The sequence below is a fragment of the Polypterus senegalus genome, chromosome 4 (genome assembly GCF_016835505.1).
Source record: "Polypterus senegalus isolate Bchr_013 chromosome 4, ASM1683550v1, whole genome shotgun sequence".
Taxonomy (NCBI): domain Eukaryota; kingdom Metazoa; phylum Chordata; class Cladistia; order Polypteriformes; family Polypteridae; genus Polypterus; species Polypterus senegalus.
Genome location: NC_053157.1, coordinates 112,277,087 through 112,299,347, shown reverse-complemented (window position 1 = coordinate 112,299,347; position 22,261 = coordinate 112,277,087). Strand labels below are relative to the sequence as shown.

Here is a 22,261-nt window from a genome sequence, read left to right as displayed (position 1 = left end):
TGGCATATGAATTCCATCTAATGCTGCAACAGTGAGTGGTCTTTTACCCAAAAGAACTATGTAAAGAGCAAATAATCCATATTGGCACTAAGGGCTACAATATTGTTTGTGTCAACCACAGCTTGTACTATGGTCGGTGCAAGAGGAAGTCCATTTAAGAAGCACTTAACGATTAATGATTGGGTTTGGGAGCATTTAAATTATAAAGGATTTAACATGCTACTTTAGTAACGATGGAGTTCGAGAAATACTCTTAAATTACTGATCGATTTTGAGATGGATTTTATGATATTGTTAGTACTACAATCCCTTTGGGAGAAGCATAGTGTTTTGTATGTTAATTAGTTCATGATATGTGCGTAGACTAAATAGGCTTTGTGGACTATGGCCGGACATTCATCACAGCCAATACCCCCAGGTTGCCAGAGGGAGCCATTCCTGCGACATGGAGATGTCCCAAATTCCAGCAGGGCATCATGGACATTGGAGTTTTCCTGTGTAGCCCTGCTGGATAATGTCGGGGCCACCAGGGGACACTGCAGGGAGGCTCGGAGACCTCTATGTTACCTCTAACCCGGGAGTACGTCTTAATTACAGTGACAGAAGAAAAGACATACTTCCAGGATGAAAAGAAGAATTTAGATCTGACCTGGAAGTGCTAGGAAGTCACATGGACTGAGGGTTCAGAAGCACTTCCAGGCCACGGACTATATAAAGGACTGTGGGAGATCCCAGAGTTGAGCTGAATTAGGAGGAAGGGAACAACACGTCTGGGAGTTGGGGAATGTGTATTGTTGTATTTGTTTATTATTTATGAGTATAGTGGAGTGGAGGGTGCTTTGTGCACTGTTGTGTCCAAATAAAAATTATTATTGGACTTTTACCTGGTGTCTGGCGTCTGGTCTGAGGATTCAAGGGGACAACAGCGGCCCCTATCTGTCACAGCTTATAATAAAATTTTAATTGGCTGAAAAAGAACTGCGGTGGGCTGGCGCCCTGCCCAGGGTTTGTTTCCTGCCTTGCACCCTGTGTTGGCTGGGACTGGCTCCAGCAGACCCCCGTGACTCTGTAGTTAGGATATAGTGGGTTGGATAATGGATGGATGGATGAAAAATAACAATATATAACATAAATTTCAGATTTTCACCTAGTAATATTGCAGCTCACAGCTTGTGGAAAGTCATGAAGACAGCAACGTCTGTTCTTTTCTCTATCAATCCAATGAAGTGACATGGTAATCTGCAAATACAAGGTACAATTTTCTGCAAAACCTACAATATATTTTAAGTTATGTACTAAACAAAATAGCAGATTAACTGGTCACCAGTTCATCCATCCTTCCCCATCAGAGCCACTTAATTGATTTCAGAAGCATTGCAGCATTAGGTTCTGACAGATGGCTTTTAACTGTCTGATGATTAATAAAAAACACTGCACATTCAAGACTAACCATGGTAACACCAGAATCATGGATCCAAAGCAGCCTCCAGTCAACCTATTGTACTAATGCTTGGTTTGCTATTATACTGTTGTCAAAACTCAGTAACAACTCTAGTAATATTAGGATCATCACAGAAATTGTTAAACAGATTAAATACAAGGCAAAGGCAAGTAGCTGTTGTAGACATCAAAGAAAAAAAACCCCACCAAAACCACACAATTAAGAAACTTCTGTTTGATTGACTGCCTTTTCTGTTGATTGCCAGAGTGGTAACAAAAGTAACAAGTTTACAGAAAGTGAGGTTGTGCAGTCAGAGCTGGCTATCAAATACTTTTACTCCTTTTTGTTACCTGGCAATTGGTACTATAAAAGGCAACCTTATATAGTATATTAGTCAATTTTCAATTATATATTTAGTCATGTACACACCTATGTACATTTCTAAAATTCAATTTGCACATTTCATCAGTATTTCTGAAATTCTATGTGTTTTTGTTTTTTAATAGAGTCTAATGAGAAGACAAAATTTTTAAAATCTCACCAAATCTTATTAGTTTTATCCAAGAACAACATCTTGGCAGTGTTTAGTTGATACCAATGCTGGGTGTGATGACAGTTCATACTTGTGTACACACTCATTCCAGGTCAGTTTTATAGTCTCTAGCCAACCTAAACTGCATGTCTTTTGGATGCCACAGGAAACCTGAGTACCATAGAAACTTTGTGGGGGATTGTGTAGGCTTTACTCAGGCAGCTCCCAGTTCCGGGTGTGAATCCTGGTCTCTGCCACTAACCACTATCCCTCTGTAGTCCCATATTGGAAATCTTTGTGTAATTTTACCAATAGCATTCAGCATGGCCCTGAAGTGGTATTATAAGCTCTTCAACCAAACATAATTTATCCTTATTCAGCATATTTCCACTAGAGCTCAATTGCACTATATAGTAAATATAGAATAAGGAAGAAGTGAACCATAAACACAAACCATAATGTTGAAGCATAATAATAAACAACATGGAATATATACATTTATAGATACAGTACACACAGGACTCCTAATTCCAAGTGTCCAACATTATCTGCATCTGGAAAGAATCATGCTGCAGACAAATAATGGCAATTTAATGTGGAAAGAAGATGTCCAAAAAAAAGTCCACATGTGAAAATAGCACATCCATTCCAAGGCAGGTCAAGTTCTACTATAGGCACGGAGAGCAAAAAGAAAATGGAATAAGCTTAACAATGAAACCCAAAAACAGTTACTAAAATGAATTAGGTAAAGTATAAAGCAACCTCCACAACAGCATTATGAAGAATTTTCTGTTGTAACGTATGTTTTCAGTGTTGTTTTAAATAATGATATCAATGGAGGTTCTCTAATAGTGGAAGTCTGATCATTGTAGAGTTTGGACTAATCCATTTGTGAGTTAGCAGTCCACCACCATGCCACCATGTTTAAGAAAGACATACATTGATACATGTTTCATCCATTTCAAGGTCATATTATCCACCTTAATAAAAGAACAAGTGTCTGACTATCTGTGTCCGTCAGGTTGCTAAGGTTTGAGGAAAAAATTATAAATAGGTGAAACATGTAAAAGGTCAAAATGATAATAAAAATACCTAATAAGCATCTAAAAACAATAAAATTGGACTTATCAGCCTGTTCTGATGTCCTACATTATATACCGGGAACAGCAACATGGTAGTGTTCAGGTCACATGAATACGATTTTTAACTGTAATACTAATGACTGACAACTTCACATTGTGGTCAATGGATGAGTGAAAGCAACCATAAATCGGCATGCATGTTGGGAAACCAAGGCTGCAACACGACTAGGCTAAAGTTGCTAGACCAGGCCAATGTGGCAGCACTTTGACTATAAAAGTGGTCAGTTTGACAAGAGACAATAAGAGGAAATATGCAGCTCTATTTGAAAAGGAAAAGGCTGCCGTAAGGGAAAGGGATCAAGTGGATATTATTGTACCAGACCAAAGGGACAAGCCATGTGCTTATAAAAAACATGAGGTCTGCATTTTATATACACACTAGCAAAATACCCGTGCTTCGAAGCGGAGAAGTAGTGTGTTAAAGAAGTTATGATAAAGAAAAGGAAACTTTTAAAAATAGCATAAAATGATTGTCAATGTAATTGTTTTGTGACTGTTATGAGTGTTGCTGTCATCAAGGATTTGATTATCATTATTTCTTTCAATCATGTTCGTATTTGGAGGATGTGTTGTGTTCAAGTTACATTCCATGTTTGTGTAGTCTGTCCCTGGCCATCTCATCTTTGTTGTCAAATAACAGGTTTCATTCATCTAAGTGATCACTACCCAAATCAGTACTCGTGAATCTAAAATGTTTAACAGGCATTCCCGGTATTAAGTTGTGGATTTGCCTGCAAATATTTAACGGCAGTGTGTCTATGAACGTAATTTAAACTTAAGCTTTACTCCTTGCTTTCCTATTGATATGTCTACAAAGGCTTGTGCAGCGTCAGAGGGTTGTTCCTTTCCTACTGCATCAATAAGCAGCTCGTCCTCCTCTTTATCTGAGACATCACACACTGCATGCACGGGTTTACCTTTCCCAGTCCTGCAAAGGCAGTTCACGTGAGCTGCTCGAAGTACATGCATCGAAGGTTCTCAGCTGTGCTTGTGCTATCTCGTACGATAACCACGACTTTATTTAATGATAGCTCAGACCCGGCACTTAAAAGTTTTTCTCGCACTTTTTCTGAGTTTGTTCTATCCCTGACCATCTCATCTTCATTTGCATAAGCACAGTCCTTCACCAGCAATTTTAACTCTGTCACAGCAATTTTAACTCCGTTACAAAGTGATCAAAAGTCTTGTTTATACCCCGCGTCTTCTCATTAAACTTGTATCTCACGAATATCATATGCGTCGTAGGCATGACAAATGCCAGTGGCAGCGTGTCTATGAACTTAATTTAAACTTAAAGTATACACCGTGCTTTATTTCCGCAGTAGCTGCACTTATGAATATGCTTGTATGCATCACTCGCTTCATATTCTTTTGCTGCCTTCTCAATTGTGTAATGTGTTTTTTGTTCAGCGCTCTTCGGAGCTCTTGCTTGTTCTCTGCGTACTGCGTTCACAGTCAGTTCATGTGAGCCGCTCGGAGTACATGCATCGAAATTTCTCAGCTGTGCTTGTGTTATTGACATTGACATTAAGACCCGGCACTTAAAAGTTTCTCTAGCACTTTCGTTGAGTTTGTGCCAAACACTAGTCTATCCCTGACCATCTCATCTTCGTTTTCATAAGCACAGTCCTTTACCCATGAATATTTAGCGGCAGCGTGTCTATTATGGGCAGGCACTCAATTACGTGGGAGGTGTGACAATGAGGGACGCAACTCCGCCTCACATGGCGACCGAGCTGCAGGCTATGGCCGTATATATGTACGTAAGTAGGCTCCAGTTATGACCGTTACGCATAGAATTTTTAAATTAAACCTGCCTAACTTTTGTAAGTAAGCTGTAAGGAATGGGCATGCCAAATTTCAGCCTTCTACCTACACGGGAAGTTGGAGAATAAGTGATGACTCAGTGAGTCAGTCAGTCAGTCAGTGAGGGCTTTGCCTTTTATTAGTATAGATATCAATCCATCCATCCATCTATTATCCAACCTGCTATATCCTAACTAGAGGGTGTGGACTCGAACTCGGACACACACAGACAGACATCGTAAGTTCCACCACACACTGTTTATTTACACTATTTAGAAGTTAAGACTACGTGCACCACAAACCCCAGTGCCTCTTGCACCGTTCCCCCACTGTCCAGGCCTCACAGTCTTTGTGCCTTCCAGGCCGCCTCCAGTCCTCTCTCTCCAGCTCCGTCTCTCTTCCACCTGACTTCCGCTTTCGACTGAAGGGAGGCGGCCCCTTAAATAGGAACCTGGATGGGCTCCAGCTGCTTCCTGGCACTCCCCCGTAGACACGCCCCAGTGTGGCGGAAGTGCCGGCTGCGCACCCGGAAGCCGTCCGGGTGTCCCCTGTCGTCTTCCCCCCAGCACTTCCTGGTGTGGCAGAAGTGCTGGGCTCCAGGCATATTCAGGCACCGGGACGCCACCTGGCGGTGGCCATGGATCCCTACAGGGCTGGGCTTCCAAGCCCTTTACCTGAGGCCCCCAATACAACCAGGGCGGACGCCCCCTCGCGGTCTGGAGGAGGCACAAGCCATCTGTGCATTTTTTAAACTGACTAATTCAGTTTGAAGATCACTGGGGCCCATCCCAGCAGTACCAGGGACAAGAAATGAAGCAACCATAGCCCAGGTTTATAAGAGTGGGTGTGGGAGGTAGCTGTATGAATTTTAAAACACGAGTGCAGTTCTTAAAGTAGGTGAGTAGCAGAGTGGTTAGTGTTGCTATCTGGCAACCTCAGTAGACTGGGTTTAAATTCCAGTTTGGCTATTTCCTGTGTCATGTTTACATGTTTTTGCATTATCAGTGTTGGGTTTACTCTGTTTATTTAGTTTTTGGAGCTGCTTTCCTTAAGATGATTGGCATCTATAAACTGGCCCTGTTTGAATGTACCTTGCTATAGACTAGACGTCCATTCCATGTTAGTAGCCTGCTTCCATCCATTATTGCAGGAATAGGCCCTGGTTCCCTGTGACACTACAATTGGATTAAGCAGGATCAAAAAATGTATGGATATATGGATGGTGTGATCTCATATACCAACTGGTAACTCTTGATATTTTATTTTCTTAATATTGTTACTCTATATTTAAACAGCTTCTGGTATCATGTTGTTTTGTTGTTGAACTGGTTGCACTCTGATATTAGAACGTTATTTTTGGAAGTTCTTAAAAAAGTGATTGAGAAAGATGGAGGGGGATCATTTGGTCCTGTGGTCCTGCACTGCCTCTAATACAGATTAGAGTTTAGCGTTTCAAATAAAGCAGAAGATACAGCAAAGTTTTTTTATTTTTTGTGATCAATTGTTTATTAAAATAAATAGGTTAACCAGAATAGTAGTAATGAAGATTACATACTGTATATAGGTAACAACATTCTCAATGCTGCTTAATCCAGTTCAGGATCATTGAGATTTCAAGTGAATCCTGACAATATAATGTTCAAGGCAGGAACCAACCCCTGGATGGGACACAATTCATTCATAGGTATGAATACAATAACAAAATAAATAAAATCCCAAAATGGCATCCAATCCCCTTTAAAATTAAGTATGAGGTGAAATGTAAAAAAGGATGACTCTAAGGGCCAAGAACATTTAGGTAATAACAATAATTTTAATGAAATTGATAACCTCTTCCACTTACTAGTCTTATAGTACTCACAGGAAATAAAAGAAGTGCAGAGGACCAGTTGCCTGGCAGAAAGCTAATGACAAAAAAATGGAAGTAGAGAAATAGTGGGGATTCAAGTAGATGGCTCTCCCATCCATCTTGAGCAATGTCAACAGCAAAACCTGTATTTTGTTGTGCCAGCTTAAATGAACTGCTCTTTTTTTCATTCTTGCCAGTGTAAACAACTTATCTTACACTACATATAAATAAATTACTTTGAAAAAGAACTTCTGAAAAAAAAAACTTTTAAACTAAAATAGAGCAAAATGAGAATTCATTACTATGGACCAGGGGAGAGTGTATTTTCAAGACATTTCCCCCAACCCTGGACCGACAGAGGGCAGCCCCCCTTCTTCCAGCAGGGACTTGGGTTATGAGCATGGAATCTCAACTATGCTGGAGCCCTAGGCCACCACCAAGGGGAGCCTGGATGTTTGCAGGGCCCTATTTGTCAGCACTTCTGCCACACCCGGAAGTGCTGCTGGAGCAAGCTCATTGGGCACCTGGGGTCCTTCCAGGTTGCGTATAAAAGGATCCAGTCACCAAAAAGCTTGTGAGGAGGAGTGGAAGTGGAAGGACTGGCTGAGAAAAGGAACTGAATTTTACTGTGTTGGGACTATTGTGTTGCTGTGGGGAGCAGAGAAAAGCACTCCTTGACTGTAAATAAAACCTTGTGCTTTGTGGTGAAAGTTGTGTCTAGCCTGTCTGTGTCGAGGTTAGGGCAGCTGTACGCGCCGCCAGGCTTCACAATGTATTAATAAAAATAGTTTGAATGACTCCATTGGTTAAAAATGGGGAGACAGTTCAACTGTCCAACCTACTGTATTCATCTTCTGCTGTTTAGTCAGTCTTTATTTTAGTCCAACAGCTGAAGGGCATTGTTGCCACACTTGATGCTAGGTGCTTATTGCTCTGTATTCATTTTAAAATCCTCTGTATTCTACCAGTTGTGTTGGATGACTAAGGATTCTTTGATGACTCCTTTCCTAAAAATATTAATTTCAGGTTATTTTTACTTGCAAAGTAAAGTAAATTTAGAATGCATTGTAAATAAAATTGGAAATTAACTACTTACATTTGTGAAAGGTATATGGGACTGTTCCTTTTCTTTGTTTAAGCTGCAAAGAAAACTGATATAATCAACTTCTGACATCACTAAATTCATTTTTTAAGCCAGTGTTTCTCAACCTTTAAGTATTTGCGACCCGAGTTTTCATAACAGTTTTAATCGCGCCCCACTAATGTTTTTTGAAAGGAGCCCACTAATACCAGTTTGTTCTTTTTTAATTAATGATATATCATAGATGCTGTGGAGGATGGCCAGCCATTTATCCCGGCCAATACCCCCAAGCCACCAGGTGGAGCCCTCCTTGCAGCATGAAGGTCCCCAGAAGACCAGCAGGGCATCATGGACAATGTGGTTTTTATGCACAGCCCTGCTGGATGCCAGCTATGACCCGGAAGTTCGTCATAGGAAGAGCGACGGGCTTCCGGGTTGAAGAGCTGAGCTGGGTGGAAGGGTGGCAACGCGTCTGGGAGCTGGAGGATTGTATTATTGTGATTATTAGTGATTTGTATGAGTATTGTGGAGGAGAGGGTGTTCAAGGGAGTGAGAGCGCCCCCTATCTACCACAATGAATATTTCATTATACCTACTTAACTTTTATTGATATTTATCTAACTCTATATTTATTTTTTCTATTATCAGAATGTAGTTTAAGTTAATTCGTTTTGGTTTCAATAGATGTATTTTTCATATTTTTGATTCTTGTTTTCTTTTTTTCACATCTTCGTGCTCCCCTTTTTGTTAATTTGTTCCCCCCTAGGGGGGCCCGACCCACAGTTTGAGAACCACTGTTTTAAGCCATTTATACAGTTTATGGTCATGGGGAGCCTATGCCTACCTAGCAGCAGAGGGTCAATATGAAACAAACCCTGTCTATTATAGGACACATGCACCTTAATGCTCATGCATGGCCAATATACCCTAAGTAACTAACCAAACACACGTTGGTGAGATCTGGGTGGAATGATGAGGAACCCACAGGAAAGTCTATGTGAACTTTTGAAACTGTTTTTTTTATTATTGTTCTTGAGCATCTGATTTGGTTATAAACAGTGTCGTGATCATTCTTCCTTTTGTAGGAATTCCTGGCATGACTGTTTGTGGGCACTGCAATTAGTTGAGGACCATACTAGGAAAGTGGCACTATCTTTGACTATCCGTGACACTATCGGTGACAGCAGGGAAAGTGACATCATCATGCCTCTCATACCAGGTTCTGAAAAAGTTCTTTTACCACACTCAGAGGCCACTTAAATACATTTACTGTTTTTAGCACCAGATAGGATTCACTTTTGCCCCAAGAAAAGCCTGAATTCTTTGAGACATTGATTCCTGTCTCACCTCATTCCATAGACACTTCATTGGACTGAAATCTAGGGGGTATATGGTCCATTGGTGTAAGCTGAAGTCTCTGTTGCATTTGTAGAACCACCTTGTGATGATCCATACTTTGTGGCATGGTGCATTATCCTGCCAGAAGTATCACTTTAAAAAGATGATAAACTGTAACCATTAAGGGTTGCACATGATGTGTGCCAATGATTAAGTATTCTGTGTCATTCCAATGATGCTGAAATCCAAGAGCAACACCTTTAATAAAGCAGGGTTAAAAAGCCAGGAAAACCAAAGATCAAAAAAATAGATTGAATTAACAGATTGATTCAAAACTAACCAAAACTCAATCAATGCTTTTACCTTAAATACTTGCTGGGGTCAGTACCCTGGCTACATGATTAGGAGGTTCTGCCTCCTTTCACTCAACATATAGAAGGTGGGTCAGAAAAAGAAAAACTAAAACAGAGAAATCTCCCATAGTACAAAATAATAAAAGAGTTAATGAATGACTCAATATTAATAGATACTTGTAAAGCATAAAAGAAAAGCAAAAACAGAATTAACACAATATACAATATAATATTCTAAAGACAAAAATAAAGCTAAATAAAGAGAAAATATAATTAATCAATACTTGTAACACTGGCTGAAACGTAACATATAGGAAAATGAACATGGCAGACTGGATTTAGATATTCAATTCAATTAGTTTTTTTTCTTGTTAAAACATACACAATTTATGAGCCTGATATACTGTACAATAAATATAGTATGAATAAAAGGAATGCAACATAAACATACAGTATATGCAATGTATACAAAAATATATGTATATATTTTATTATTTTTAAAGAGCAAATTCCAAGTGCCCCAGCATTAAAGACTTTAAAACACGTTATGTCATGTGACCATACATCCACTCCAACACAGAGAAAGAGCTATAAAAGAAACTGAAAAAGAGCAAAAATAAAAAAATATATATATTTAATAATGGCAAAGCAAAAGCAATTAATATAAGTAAAGATCAATATAAGAGGGCAACACACTAATCTTATTTATCCTCACAATATTAGGGAGGCCTGCATCTTGAAATCACAATTAACACCCTAGTGCATAGGCACTAAAATATTTTGCAAAATAAGGTAAGACATGTAAGGTTCCTATATGACTGTAGAGAGCCAGTGCCTAAGCAGGTAGCAGGAGTGGCTTATCCTCTATCAATTGACAGTTTAGCCATTAGACTTTTTTGGCGGTAAGTGGCAAGATGTGGCCACTAAGTGGGGAATAGGGGGACAAATTGCTCTTGACTGATTGAAGAGAGGAATAGCAGTAGGGCCATATTCTCTAGCCCATCCATGAACAGACAGTACACTATCCCTAATTTAGAGGTCAAGGAACTATGTTGCTTCTTTTACTGCATGTGCAACTAAATAGTTTCCTAGGATGCCTTGTCCTTTAATTTCTACTGAATGTTCAGCAATGTGGGAACAGCAGAGAACATCCTACTAGCAAAAGGGGAGCTATCCCTATCTTAGGGTGGGTGTTTAAAGCTCCATCATTTCAAAGAAAATGTTGAGTCTTAAGCTTGGATGCAAGTTGTGATGAAGATTAATTTGGTAAAAGTAGTTGAGAGAAAGAGACAAAAGGTGAAAAAGAAAAAGTATGACTGAATGAAAGACTTGAAACTGTCTAGATATGCTCCTAAGAAGAAAATTATGAAGGCAATGCAGACAGAACACCAGTATAAAAATAGGTTGTAAATCATGAAACAGGCCGGCGCTCAACTCTGAAAACAGAGCTGAAAATGTGTCAGAATGCACATTTCTTAAGATGTTAATGACTACCAGATCCTATTTGACCTTTATTTTTAAATCCAGTCCAAAAAAGCTGAAAATACTACTTTACCTGTTGTCCCTAATGTCTTAGTTTGATTTACTAAGCACTCCTCTGTCGTCTCTCGTTTGTTATAAATTTAGATATATGATGGAAAGGAAAAATTGTGAACCCTAAAGAAAAAAGACTAAGTTTGAATTTAACTGGTTCATTAGCGTCCATGTTTATGGATACAAGCATAACAAAGTTTGTGTGAGATTCAGGTGTTTCTTATGGTTATGAGTATTTTTTTTTTACTTTAAGACAGTGAGGTTGCGTTAGCCTTTTGTTTTTGGCTATAGAGTTCTAGATTTGCAGGTACAAAACCAGAGGAGATAAAATGTGTGAAAGTGGTTGGAAAAAGTAGACATTAAAGAAGACAAGATTAGAGATAACATAAAAATCTCAGACCAGTTAAATGCAGTTGAGGGATGCTGTGGGCAGAGCGTATCCTGGCAGCACTGGGAGAAAGCCTGGAAACTGCACTGGATATAACAGAAGTCCATTACAGAGCACTATCGTGTCTTTTACACTGAGTCAGTTTGGAATTGGCAGTTAACCTATCATGCATGTCCTTGGAATGCAGGGAGAACAGGTAGACTTCATAAGGCTAACAATTGGGTGCTGCGGACAAATCCAGGATTCTGGTTCTTTATGGTGGCAATGCTACCGAGTGACCTACTGTGCCACCATGAGAAAGATGAAATGGTAATATGTTTGAATTCAATCAACACAATGTGTAACATTTGCTTGGTTGCAAATACAAGTATTGATCATCAAGCTCATCACTCTATTATTAAAGAAAATCTTGAGATGAGATGAAACTATTTCCAAGAGAATTATTTTTAAGTCCCACGAGATGAGACTATTGCCTAGAGATTTTTCAAGTCCCGCCCTCCTCACAACCATTTTCAAACATGCCCACGAACCACATACCCCTTATTTGTGTGAATGCTTTTGTCAGACACAGTTCCTGAGTTCTCAGCTCTTATAAATTTTTAAGTTTTCCTCACTTTAAGTTGCCAATAAAAGAAGATTTATTATGTCCAAATCTTATTGAAAAAATTCATCCAGATGGGTTATCAACAGAAGAAATGATTACATGGGCAATTCTAGTATTGAGAAACGTTGAAGTCAAATGAATTAATGTGAAAATTGTCAATTGGTTACACGGCAGATTGGTTAAATGCGTATTAATAGACTATCCTGAAAATGTTGGTGGTGATGGTGCGCAAGATGAAAACATCAACTTACAATATCCTGTGGAATATCTACAACCATTAAAACCGGCCAAATTACTGTTGAAAGAAGGATGTATCGTATATGACAATTAACAAATCAGAGGTCCAAACATTCGAAAAAGTCGGTTTATTTATTAGAGAGAAAGAAACAATATTAACTCACGGGCAGTTATACGTTTATTCCAAACACGGAATCAAAATTCAATGCGATATTGATGAAAATTTAATTCAAAAAATCGTTTTTACTGAAGTTTTGCAGTAAAAGTGTATGTTTAAAAAGTGTTTGCATGTTAATTTTAAAGCCTAACCGAATGAAAATGGCAGATCCGTGAAGTGGATAATGCAAAACACCTGCCCAGGGTTGGTGAGCAAAGCAAGCAGGGGGCAGAGCCCCCTAGTTTTGTATAATAATCTTGCCATAAACAGTATCTCTAATCACAAAATCCAAAAGGATTAAAAGTGCACATTTTATAAGATTTAATGCTGGCCATTTTCAGTGAGTAGCATGTGTCAAAGAGTGACTAGTAACTAGTAACCTGCTACCTAGAACATTTTAGTCCACATCTTAATCACTACTCAAGCCAATAACATTTTCACATCTACATGTACATGCATTCTTTAAACTGCACAATAAAAATATGCACTTTTATTTTTTGGCAGTGTCTTGATTAAGATCTTGCTCTTTCATAAAGAGCAGAATTATACAGGAAATGTTTAGCTCCGTTTTTAAATAAAAAAAACAATTGTAAATTGCTAGTATTTGCCATTTCACACAATTTTATGTAAAGTTAAAGAATGTTAAAGAAAAACAGAAAAAAGCTAGTATTATTGTATTCAATTAAAATGCCAACTTAATGTTGTGTCAATGAGCAAAGTGACGGTTATTTTACAAGGACTATCAGATAATGGACTGAACTGTAAATTCCTCACACACTCTGAATCTGAAGTGCTCTTGGTTTTCTCCTTCTTACAGTCTCTCTATATCGCCTATCAAAATTCCTGGTACAAGCACTCCAATGAAACATGAGCACAGATGCCAAATATAGCCCCTCCTGGATAAGATTCAGTCAGCCACAGAGGACAGATGGAACCTCCAGGCCACACAGGACTACCCCCCTCTTACTGGACTGCTTCACATTGCTATTTCTGCTGTTAAACCCTACTGTGTTTTTCAGCTGGACATTGTGCCTTTTGTAAGAACGGTTATTTGGGCTGCCCAGCATTCAGACTGGAAGGTAAGTTCTCTACTTAAGATCAGTTAATTTGCTTTGACTTATCCTCCTCCATGAAAATGAACCTGCTTTCTTGTTAGATCCAACAGTAATGGCAATCTTTTTTTTTTTTAAGCATGGGGCATACTATAATGTGCTTGATCTTTACAGCTTCTTTGGATGATAGCTGTTTAAAATCTGTCCAAATTCCTCATGATATCAGTTAGTGTTGTGCTTTTTATATTTTCTGTGTTTTATTGGTCTGTTCATTTTCAGAAGCTGATACTATACTGTAATATTGTTGTGTTATGTAAATATTTACTTTGAGCAGTGTAGTGGGACAGTGGTTAGCACTGTTGCCTAACAGCTCCAGAGTTCTGGGTTGGTCTTATTGAAGATTGGATGTTCTTTATATGTCTTCCAGGTTTTCCTATCATTATACTAAGACACATTTGTGTTGGGTTAATTGGCCATTCTAAATTGGCCCCATAGATGTGTGTGTGAGTATTCTGTACTGAACTGACACCCTACTCAGGGTTGGTTCTTGCTTGGAGCCCAGGTGTTTCCCTAAATCTGAATGTGGTTGAAAGAGTTAGAAAACGAATGGATGTAGGAAAACTTGATCAATGAGAGCAAAAATATACTGAACCAAAAAGGTGGTACAAGAACAAATGATTATTACTATCTGACAGCACGGTATTACTTTTTTAGTTTTGAGTATTTTGTGAACAATGCATGATATTCTAAGAAAATGCAAAATCTGCATATTTAAAAGAGTTTATTTGCAGTTAATATGCTTACTGCTTAGGATTATACTACTTTTCAAGGAATCAGGCCATGCAAAAGCAATGTAGATAAGTATTGCAGTTTTTTTATAGTTGTAAAATGTCAAAAAATGTTATGAGCATACAATCATGCAAGCCCATTGGAGCTGCAGTGTCCTTGTACTAAGTAATGAGCAAACAAACATGGAAGTGCAGTAGAGCAGTGGTTTTCTTGTGAATCCAACACCATCCATCCATCCTCTTCCGCTTATCCGGGGTCGGGTCGCGGGGGCAGTAGTTTGAGCAGAGAGGCCCAGACTTCCCTCTCCCTGGCCACTTCTTCCAGCTCTTCCAGGAGAATCCCAAGGCATTCCCAGGCCAGCCGGGAGACATAGTCCCTCCAGCATGTCCTTGGTCTTCCCCGGGGCCTCCTCCTGTTTGGACGTGCCCGGAACTCCTCACCAGGGAGGCGTCCAGGAGACATCCTGATCAGATGCCCGAGCCATCTCATCTGACTCCTCTCGATGCAGAGGAGTAGCGACTCTACTCTGAGCCCCACCTGGATGACTGAGCTTCTCACCCTATCTTTAAGGGAAAGCCTAGAGACCTTTCAGCTGCTTGTATTCGCAATCTCGTTCTTTCGGTCGCTACCCATAGCTCATGACCATAGGTGAGGGTAGGAACGTAGACCGACTGGTAAATTTTTCACCACAACAGATCGATGCAAAGCCCGCATCACTGTGGATGCCCCTCGATCCACCTCTCGATCTCACGCTCCATTCTTCCCTCACTCGTGAACAAGACCTCGAGATACTTAAACTCCTCCACTTGGGGCAGGATGTCTCCCCCAACCCTGAGAGGGCACTCCACCCTTTTCCGGCTGAGGACCATGGTCTCAGATTTGGAGGTGCTGATTCTCATCCCAGCCGCTTCACACTCAGCTGCGAACTGATCCAGAGAGAGCTGAAGATCACTGCCTGATGAAGCAAACAGGACAAACATCATCTGCAAAAAGCAGTGACCAACCAATCAGTGATCCAATACTATGTATTCAAATACACATGGAGTTTGCTTGAGGAAATTTTCTTGGAGGTGCTCCCACAGCCCCAGAGATATGCAGGTTAGGTCAACTGGCAAATGTGAACTGACAGAGTGAGAGTGTGGTGTTGTGTCTCATGTGAGAGTTTGGCCTTTAGGTAATTATATTCTGCTCAACAGCTAGCTTGTGACTAGAATGATGCCAGGAGTGAGTGCGTTTGAGAATATTACATTATGAATTATAATGACTAAATTTTCCCCTGACAAGTAAGTACTGATGTCTGGTGTCATGTAATTTCAAGAATGGTGGTGTAATACTCTTGAATTTGAATCCAGTCTGTTTGAAATACTCTGGGTATTTTAGTATCCCAAAGACATGCAGGTTAGTTTAACTAGCCACTCTAAATTACCTCTGTATGAGTTTGAGTGCGGGTATGGTGTCTATCCAGTGTTGGTTCCTAACCTGGACTCAGTATTGCTGGGATAGTAACCGAGAACTGAATAAGTGTGCTGCAAAATCTCACAAAGGATGGATATTTGTATGAAATTTGTGTTATATTTTGCAAACACTGAATTAATTCTTTATGTACTTCTGTGTAAATGATGATAATATTTTAAAAGTCATGGTCTGATTAGGAGCGGCACAGTGGTGCAGTGGTAACGCTGCTGCCTTGCAGTTAGGAGTCCCGAGTTCGCTTCCCAGGTCCTCTCTGTGTGGAGTTTACATGTTGTCCCCGTGTCTGTGTGGGTTTCCTCCGGGCACTCTGGTTTCCTCCCAAAGACATGCAGGTTAGGTGGATTGGCAATTCTAAATTGGCCCTAGTGTGGGCGTGTTTGTGTGTGTCCTGCAGTGGGTTGGCACCCTGTCCAAGATTGGTTCCTACCTTGTTGGCTGGGATTGGCTCCAGCAGACCCCCGTGACCCTGTGTTCGGATTCAGTGAGTCGGAAAATAGATGGAAGGTCTGAATAGTCCTTAGATTTCATGAAGCAATACACATTTCAATTTACTTGTAAAGTTAAATGACATAAACTAATAGAGTCTTCAATATTCAGCTTAGCCATATGGAGCTTTATAACAGCTAACTGGAGGTACAACATTCTAGAGCACATTGTGATACACAGGATGTAGCTCAAACTGTTTTATGTTAGAGATATAGTTTGAAAAAAAGAAAAAGAAATTAAAATTAGATAACAATAACAATGAATAAATAATAAAACTAATCAATATACACTTACATAAAATGAATATATAATTACTCCTTATATACAGTATATTTCTAAGTCTCTAAAAATGTGTTCAATGATAAGGTCAGATGGCTGAGAAGGACAGAAAATGAAGAAAAAGCTACAGAAGAGAAAAACAAAATTTGCAAGGGTTCCAATGCCAAAATACCAACCAGGCCCATCTGGGCATTCTACATAACAAAAATGTATTTAAGCTGTTTTTTTATTGCTTTTTAGGCTTGGTCCTTGAAGATTTAGTGCAGAGGTTCTTGTGGATAATTAGGGTATCCATTTTCATGTGAGCGTCACAGGCAGATGCACATTGCCCTGATGAATGTGAAAAACTGAAAGAGAAAGCAAACTAGACAATAATAATGATTACTAATCCATGAAGAATATGATAATTCTGCTCATTTATAATTCCTTAGGAGTAAAACTAAAACGTAGTGGCCAATAAGCCAAATTAAAAAAGTAGGTTTTTAGGAGTTTTTTTTTTAAATGATCCACAGTTTCAGCCTGAAATACATCTGATTTTTGGTCATTATCAGGAAAAGTTGATCTTACCACTTCTTTCATGCTTAGCTCTTATACTCATAAGCAGACCACTATTAGAAAAACCCAAGGTTACAACTTGGAATGTGTGGGGATAGGCATTTTAAAATATAGAAAGGAGTAAGATTATTTAAAGCTTTATATACCATTAATAGTATTGTATTTTAAAGTCAATTCTAAAGTACATGGGTAGCCAATGTAACAACTCTAAAACTGGTGAGATATGCTCAGATTTTCTTTTTCTGGTTTACATTCTTGCTATTGCATTCTGAATTAACTGCAACAGAGTGATGTCTACTTTAAGTAGACCAGTCAAGGCTTGCTTTTTTAAGATTTGCACCCATGGATTTCTTAATCATACTTCTGAATTTCTTCATTTCTTTCCTTAAATGGAACTCAAACAGAAATGAAATGTGAAATGAGTGAGCCAACAGAAGACCAACTAAGTCAGGGGCTTAAACTCCAACCAATTTCACTCCAACTGGTTGCTTAATTAGGCACCGAGTCTTGTCATTAATTAAACCCATTCTTTAATTCCATGGCTTGTAGCTGCTCTCATTGTGCAATAGCATACATTTCCTGAATTGTTGATTTTCTCTTTTCTAAGAGCACTGTTAAAATGTTTTGGACACCTGAGCAGATCAACATTCCTGAGACCTTCATCTTTCTTTATTTTCAGATATTATATGATGGAAACAGTTTGCTAGTCATGTTTTGGCACATTTTGTGTCTCAGTATTGTTTGGCAGCTAATTAAGGAAAAAGAAACAATTAAGGGGGCTGAGTCTTCAAGAGCAAGTCAATTAAAATGAATTCAAAAAAAGTTAATCAGCAGCAAAAGCATGTCACTAATTAAGAAAAAGGTTAGGATGAAAACCTACAGCTACTGTTTTCCTCCAGGACAGGAAAGGAAGTGCTTCTGTGAACTGTCATAACACTAGCTCTACTCTCCCTAGCTACTAGAAGACGTTACAAAGTTCTGGCGTGGAGAAACCTGGTAGGCAGGCAGCCCAGAAAATCTGCTTGGCATTTCAAAGGTAGACTAGGGAATAAGGGTGTTCAGGGGTGACCTGACTTTGGAGTATATCTCAGGCTGGGGAGTAAATGATAGTCCCCTGAAGGAGACATGTGAGTGTATCTGTTTATATACTTACATTCTCAATATATTAGAAAATATATAGTAATGGAATCAAAACCAAAATTTGGAGTTTTCAGCAGATTAGACATTTAACACATAATTCAAGCATACTTTGAACATGTGTGCGTTTATTTAAATTTTGTGTTTTTATTAACATTCTGATTGACATTCACAGTGCAGTTTCTAGCTTGCTGATTCTGATTTCTGAATCTTAAGGATGAGTGAAACTCATGAGTTTAATTTACCCCTAAAATTCGTATTTCGAGAAATTTTAAACTCACTAAAAAGTAGGTTTTTAAAGTGTTTTGGAATGGAAGACAAGGAACATTGCTTCCTAAAGGGCATTCCACAACCAAAACCATTGTCTTCTTTGCCATTCTTTCAATGCTATCATGATTTGCAATGGCCTTCCCTATTACTCCACAGACTCTTATCTGCCTTGAGCGTTACTTGCCTGCACATTCACACATCTGGTTCCACCTTATTTAGGGTCAGAGGCAACAATCTGTGCTCACTTTCCCCAATTTCATGTGCTGATCTAAGCCAGGATCCTTCTGTATTTTTGCCAGAGACCACATACCCAAGCCAATGGATTTTAGCAGTGGAGAAATGTCTCCAAATTCCTTTCAGGAAGGCACTCTTTTGCTGCAACCCCCTTTTCACCACATTAAATTTTGTTCTGCACCTCAAAAAATTTTGAAATGCTTTGGCATATGGAGAAAAAGGTTGCAGATGAGAACAAAATACATGTGCTAATGGCATGAATGTTTTTTTGCAAGGTCTATCTGTGAATTAAGTTCCACCTGAATCATTTCACTCATTACTACTGATTTTTTTTTTTTGGTACGTAAATGACCAAAAAGTTCTTTCTTCACAAAAATAATTTCAATATATTTCACCCAAAATGAAAAGGTCTTCAGCATTTGCTTAAACCACTTTTCAATGTTTCGAAAAAGTTCTGGTCATTTTCTGTTGACTGCATTAAAAGGGTTTATCCTTTAGGGCACTATAACTTTGGTTTTTGGAAAAAACTTCAAATGACAGTGTCTGGAAATGAAACACTACATTTGTCAGACTTTTTAAAATTCTCAACTCTTTTTGATTGATAAAAGAAATGAACAGACCTGACATGGCCACTCAGGAACATTTGTAAGGCATTAACTTGTGAGAGATTTGGGCCATGGAGTAGAGAGAGCAATGACCACAGTAGAGAAAATTCGCATGACACCCAGAATCATGTTTTTGTATAACATAGTAGTAGTAATAGAATAGTCATTCATATAGAATAAAGTTAAATTCTTATTCACTTGTCCAACTAACATGCAACACATTTCCAGCCTTCAACACCATGATGCATAAGACTGTATTAAAATACACAAATGCATTTTATTTAATCGGAAACACAATCCAGCTTACTACAAGTATGTAGCAATATATTAATTGAATTTTATCTAGATCAAATAACCAGTCTGTTACCATCTGAAAGTGATAAACAACTGGCTTGAACATGTCAGTCCTTGGCAGTTCATTTTCTGATAAAGAGGAAGTTATTTATGTAGCCAGCATATTACAACCTTATTCGTGCAGACTCACATGTTAACATAAGCCTAAGGTAATCTGACAAAATTATAAAGTACTTCAGAATGCTTTCTTTTGGTGCTGGCATTGATTTTTGATTCACTCTCAATCATCTAACTGACTACTGAAGTTTTGAATCTACTTAATGCATTACAGGATGGTGCTGAGCCTGTGTGTATCTGCACATCTTTGGTTTAAGAGATAGTATGGTTCTGAATATGAATCTTCAGCAGTGTGGCAGCAATGCTAACCACTTTACCACTCAAATAGAATTGCATCCTTATAAATGTAAATTTTCTTCATGATAAAATAATACAAAGAAGGCAGACATACTGAAAAATGACTCATGTACGGAGTTACCCAGACACCAGGCACTGACAATTTGCTCTCTTCTTGCAGAATGCAGGACATAAGCTGTGACCAAATGGTTCCTCTGTCTCAGATGTTAAAAGAAGCCTACTCTGCTGAGCGAAGAGCGATGGAGGGCTGCAATGATGCACTCCGACCTGAGGCAAGCTCACCAGACCAGTGTTATGGCTCCAGTGCTGACACAAATGAAGATGGGGAAGACTTCTTCCCTGGCCTCACAGCTTTTCTAAGCCAGGATGAAATTGATAAAAGCCTCAACCTTGCCAGGGAAGCATTTGCTGAAGACAGCCTAGCAGATTCCAAAGTAGATGAAAATGATGCTCTATTCACTAACTGTCCGTTTGCTAACTTTTCTGAAAGCACTTCATCACCAGAGACCAAACAAATTCACTATGAAGACTTGAAAACTGCTCAGGAATCATCTCCAATAACAGCTGCTAATCCAGAAAAAATTAAAAAATATCAGCAGCTGGTAACTGAGAATACCCATAAGGCTGTCCCAAAGTCTAAACAAATGCAAAATAAAGATGTGCTGGTGAATAAGAAGGACCCTGAAAGATATCCTGGCCCTAAAGCACCCTCATTTATCGAAGAACTTTCATCTATTTTTAGAAGTGCTTCAAAACAGGAACAGAACCTCAGTGATGACTCATCCTCCCCAGATAGTGGTTACTTGTCTCCAAAAAATCAAGAGAACATATCAGTGAAACAGTTTACAGCAGCCTGGAAAAATGGAAGCCCCCATAGTTCCGAGTCTAACCCCACAGCTGACTGGAGGAGTGGGACTGCGCACTCAAGTGACAGGTCTAGTGGGACACCTACGCCTCCTCATTTCACCCAGAAGTTAAAGAGCCAAGAAGTGGCTGAAGGAAGTCCAGTTCGCTTGGAGTGCAGAGTCAGTGGTAATCCAGAGCCTCTTGTAAGGTAGGTGCTGATGTGTAAACTCACTGATGCCTCATACGTCAGCTGCATCACTTCTTCTTCTATAGTATTGATTTTTTGCATATATGTACATCTGTCTATCCTTTCAAAGCTCCTTCAGATGTAATCCTAAAGGAGTGAAGGTTCTTCATGGCAAATACACCCCTATAAGCACTCCAACCAGAAACTGAGAAATAAAGATTATGTAGAATTAAGTTGGGATAATTGCTACACTCTCCTATTGGTCCTCAGCATTTCTTTGACAATGTGATTAGTGAAGCGACACAGCGAGCTCAGACCAAATAAATTTGAGTGAATAGTTTTGTGGATGGTGTGGAGGAGTATGGAAATGTAGTTGATTTACCCTGGCACCATTGAGTCAATAGGCACCAATCAAATATCTGGGATGGCAGCTGTATTGATTATCCCATGTCCTTAGTCATTCTCTGTAATGTGAGGTTTGTTTTACCCTAAAAGTGATGATAAACTGTTGTTTTCTACAACTTCCTAGTCTTTTACATCTGAGTTCTTCTGTATGTAAAAAGATATTAAGACTAACACCCCATTCTTGTCCAGTATCGTCTTACAGAGGAAGGTGTGGATGGTCTGGTAACCCACCCAGGCTAGCTGGGAGAAGCCAGTATAGTGGATGGGCAATAGAATACTGCTGTCCGGGGGAAAATACCCCACTGCCTGCTGTTTGGCATCATTTCAGGCTGGGTTCCCGCAGGGCTGCACAGAAAATGTAGTTCAAACTGGCAGCCCTATAGGGAGCTCCCGGGGGTCAATTCCTATGCCCTCATCCATCTGACCTGGTAGTGCTTCTGAGGTATATCTATTGTAGTATCCATTATCCATATGAAGTATTCCGAGGTCAGGCTTTAAAAGAAATTTCTTTTCCTCTGAAGAGAGTTGGAGTTGGGAGTCTTGTAGGAATGAAGCTTATTGGGGAAGAAGATGAGGAAGAATGCATTTAATTCTAAAGAAAGAGCCTCTGTTTTGAAGATAATTTGTAAAAATAAAGGTTTATTTTCACCTTAAGATTTAATTTTGTTAATGTGATGTGATATGGTAATATGTGATAAGGGTCTGCGTTTGAGGTGTCCTTTGTTGTACACACTCCTTAATGATTTATTTTCCAATAGATCAGTCTTTATTTCC

General features: G+C 39.2%; 1 protein-coding gene across 2 annotated transcripts in view; it reads left to right on the top strand.

The window, feature by feature from the left end:
* The first annotated feature begins 13,409 nt into the window (after positions 1–13,409).
* The window catches only part of palld (palladin, cytoskeletal associated protein), a 451,471-nt gene continuing 442,619 nt past the window's right edge, over positions 13,410–22,261 (top strand). The window contains exons 1-2 of one of the 2 annotated variants that reach the window (XM_039751167.1): positions 13,410–13,540; positions 20,210–21,103. In XM_039751167.1, coding sequence (XP_039607101.1) covers positions 20,211–21,103 — 893 coding nt within the window. In that variant the 5' untranslated portion in view covers positions 13,410–13,540; position 20,210. The remainder of the gene's footprint in view (positions 13,541–20,209; positions 21,104–22,261) is intronic. The other variant, XM_039751166.1, reaches the window with a different exon arrangement.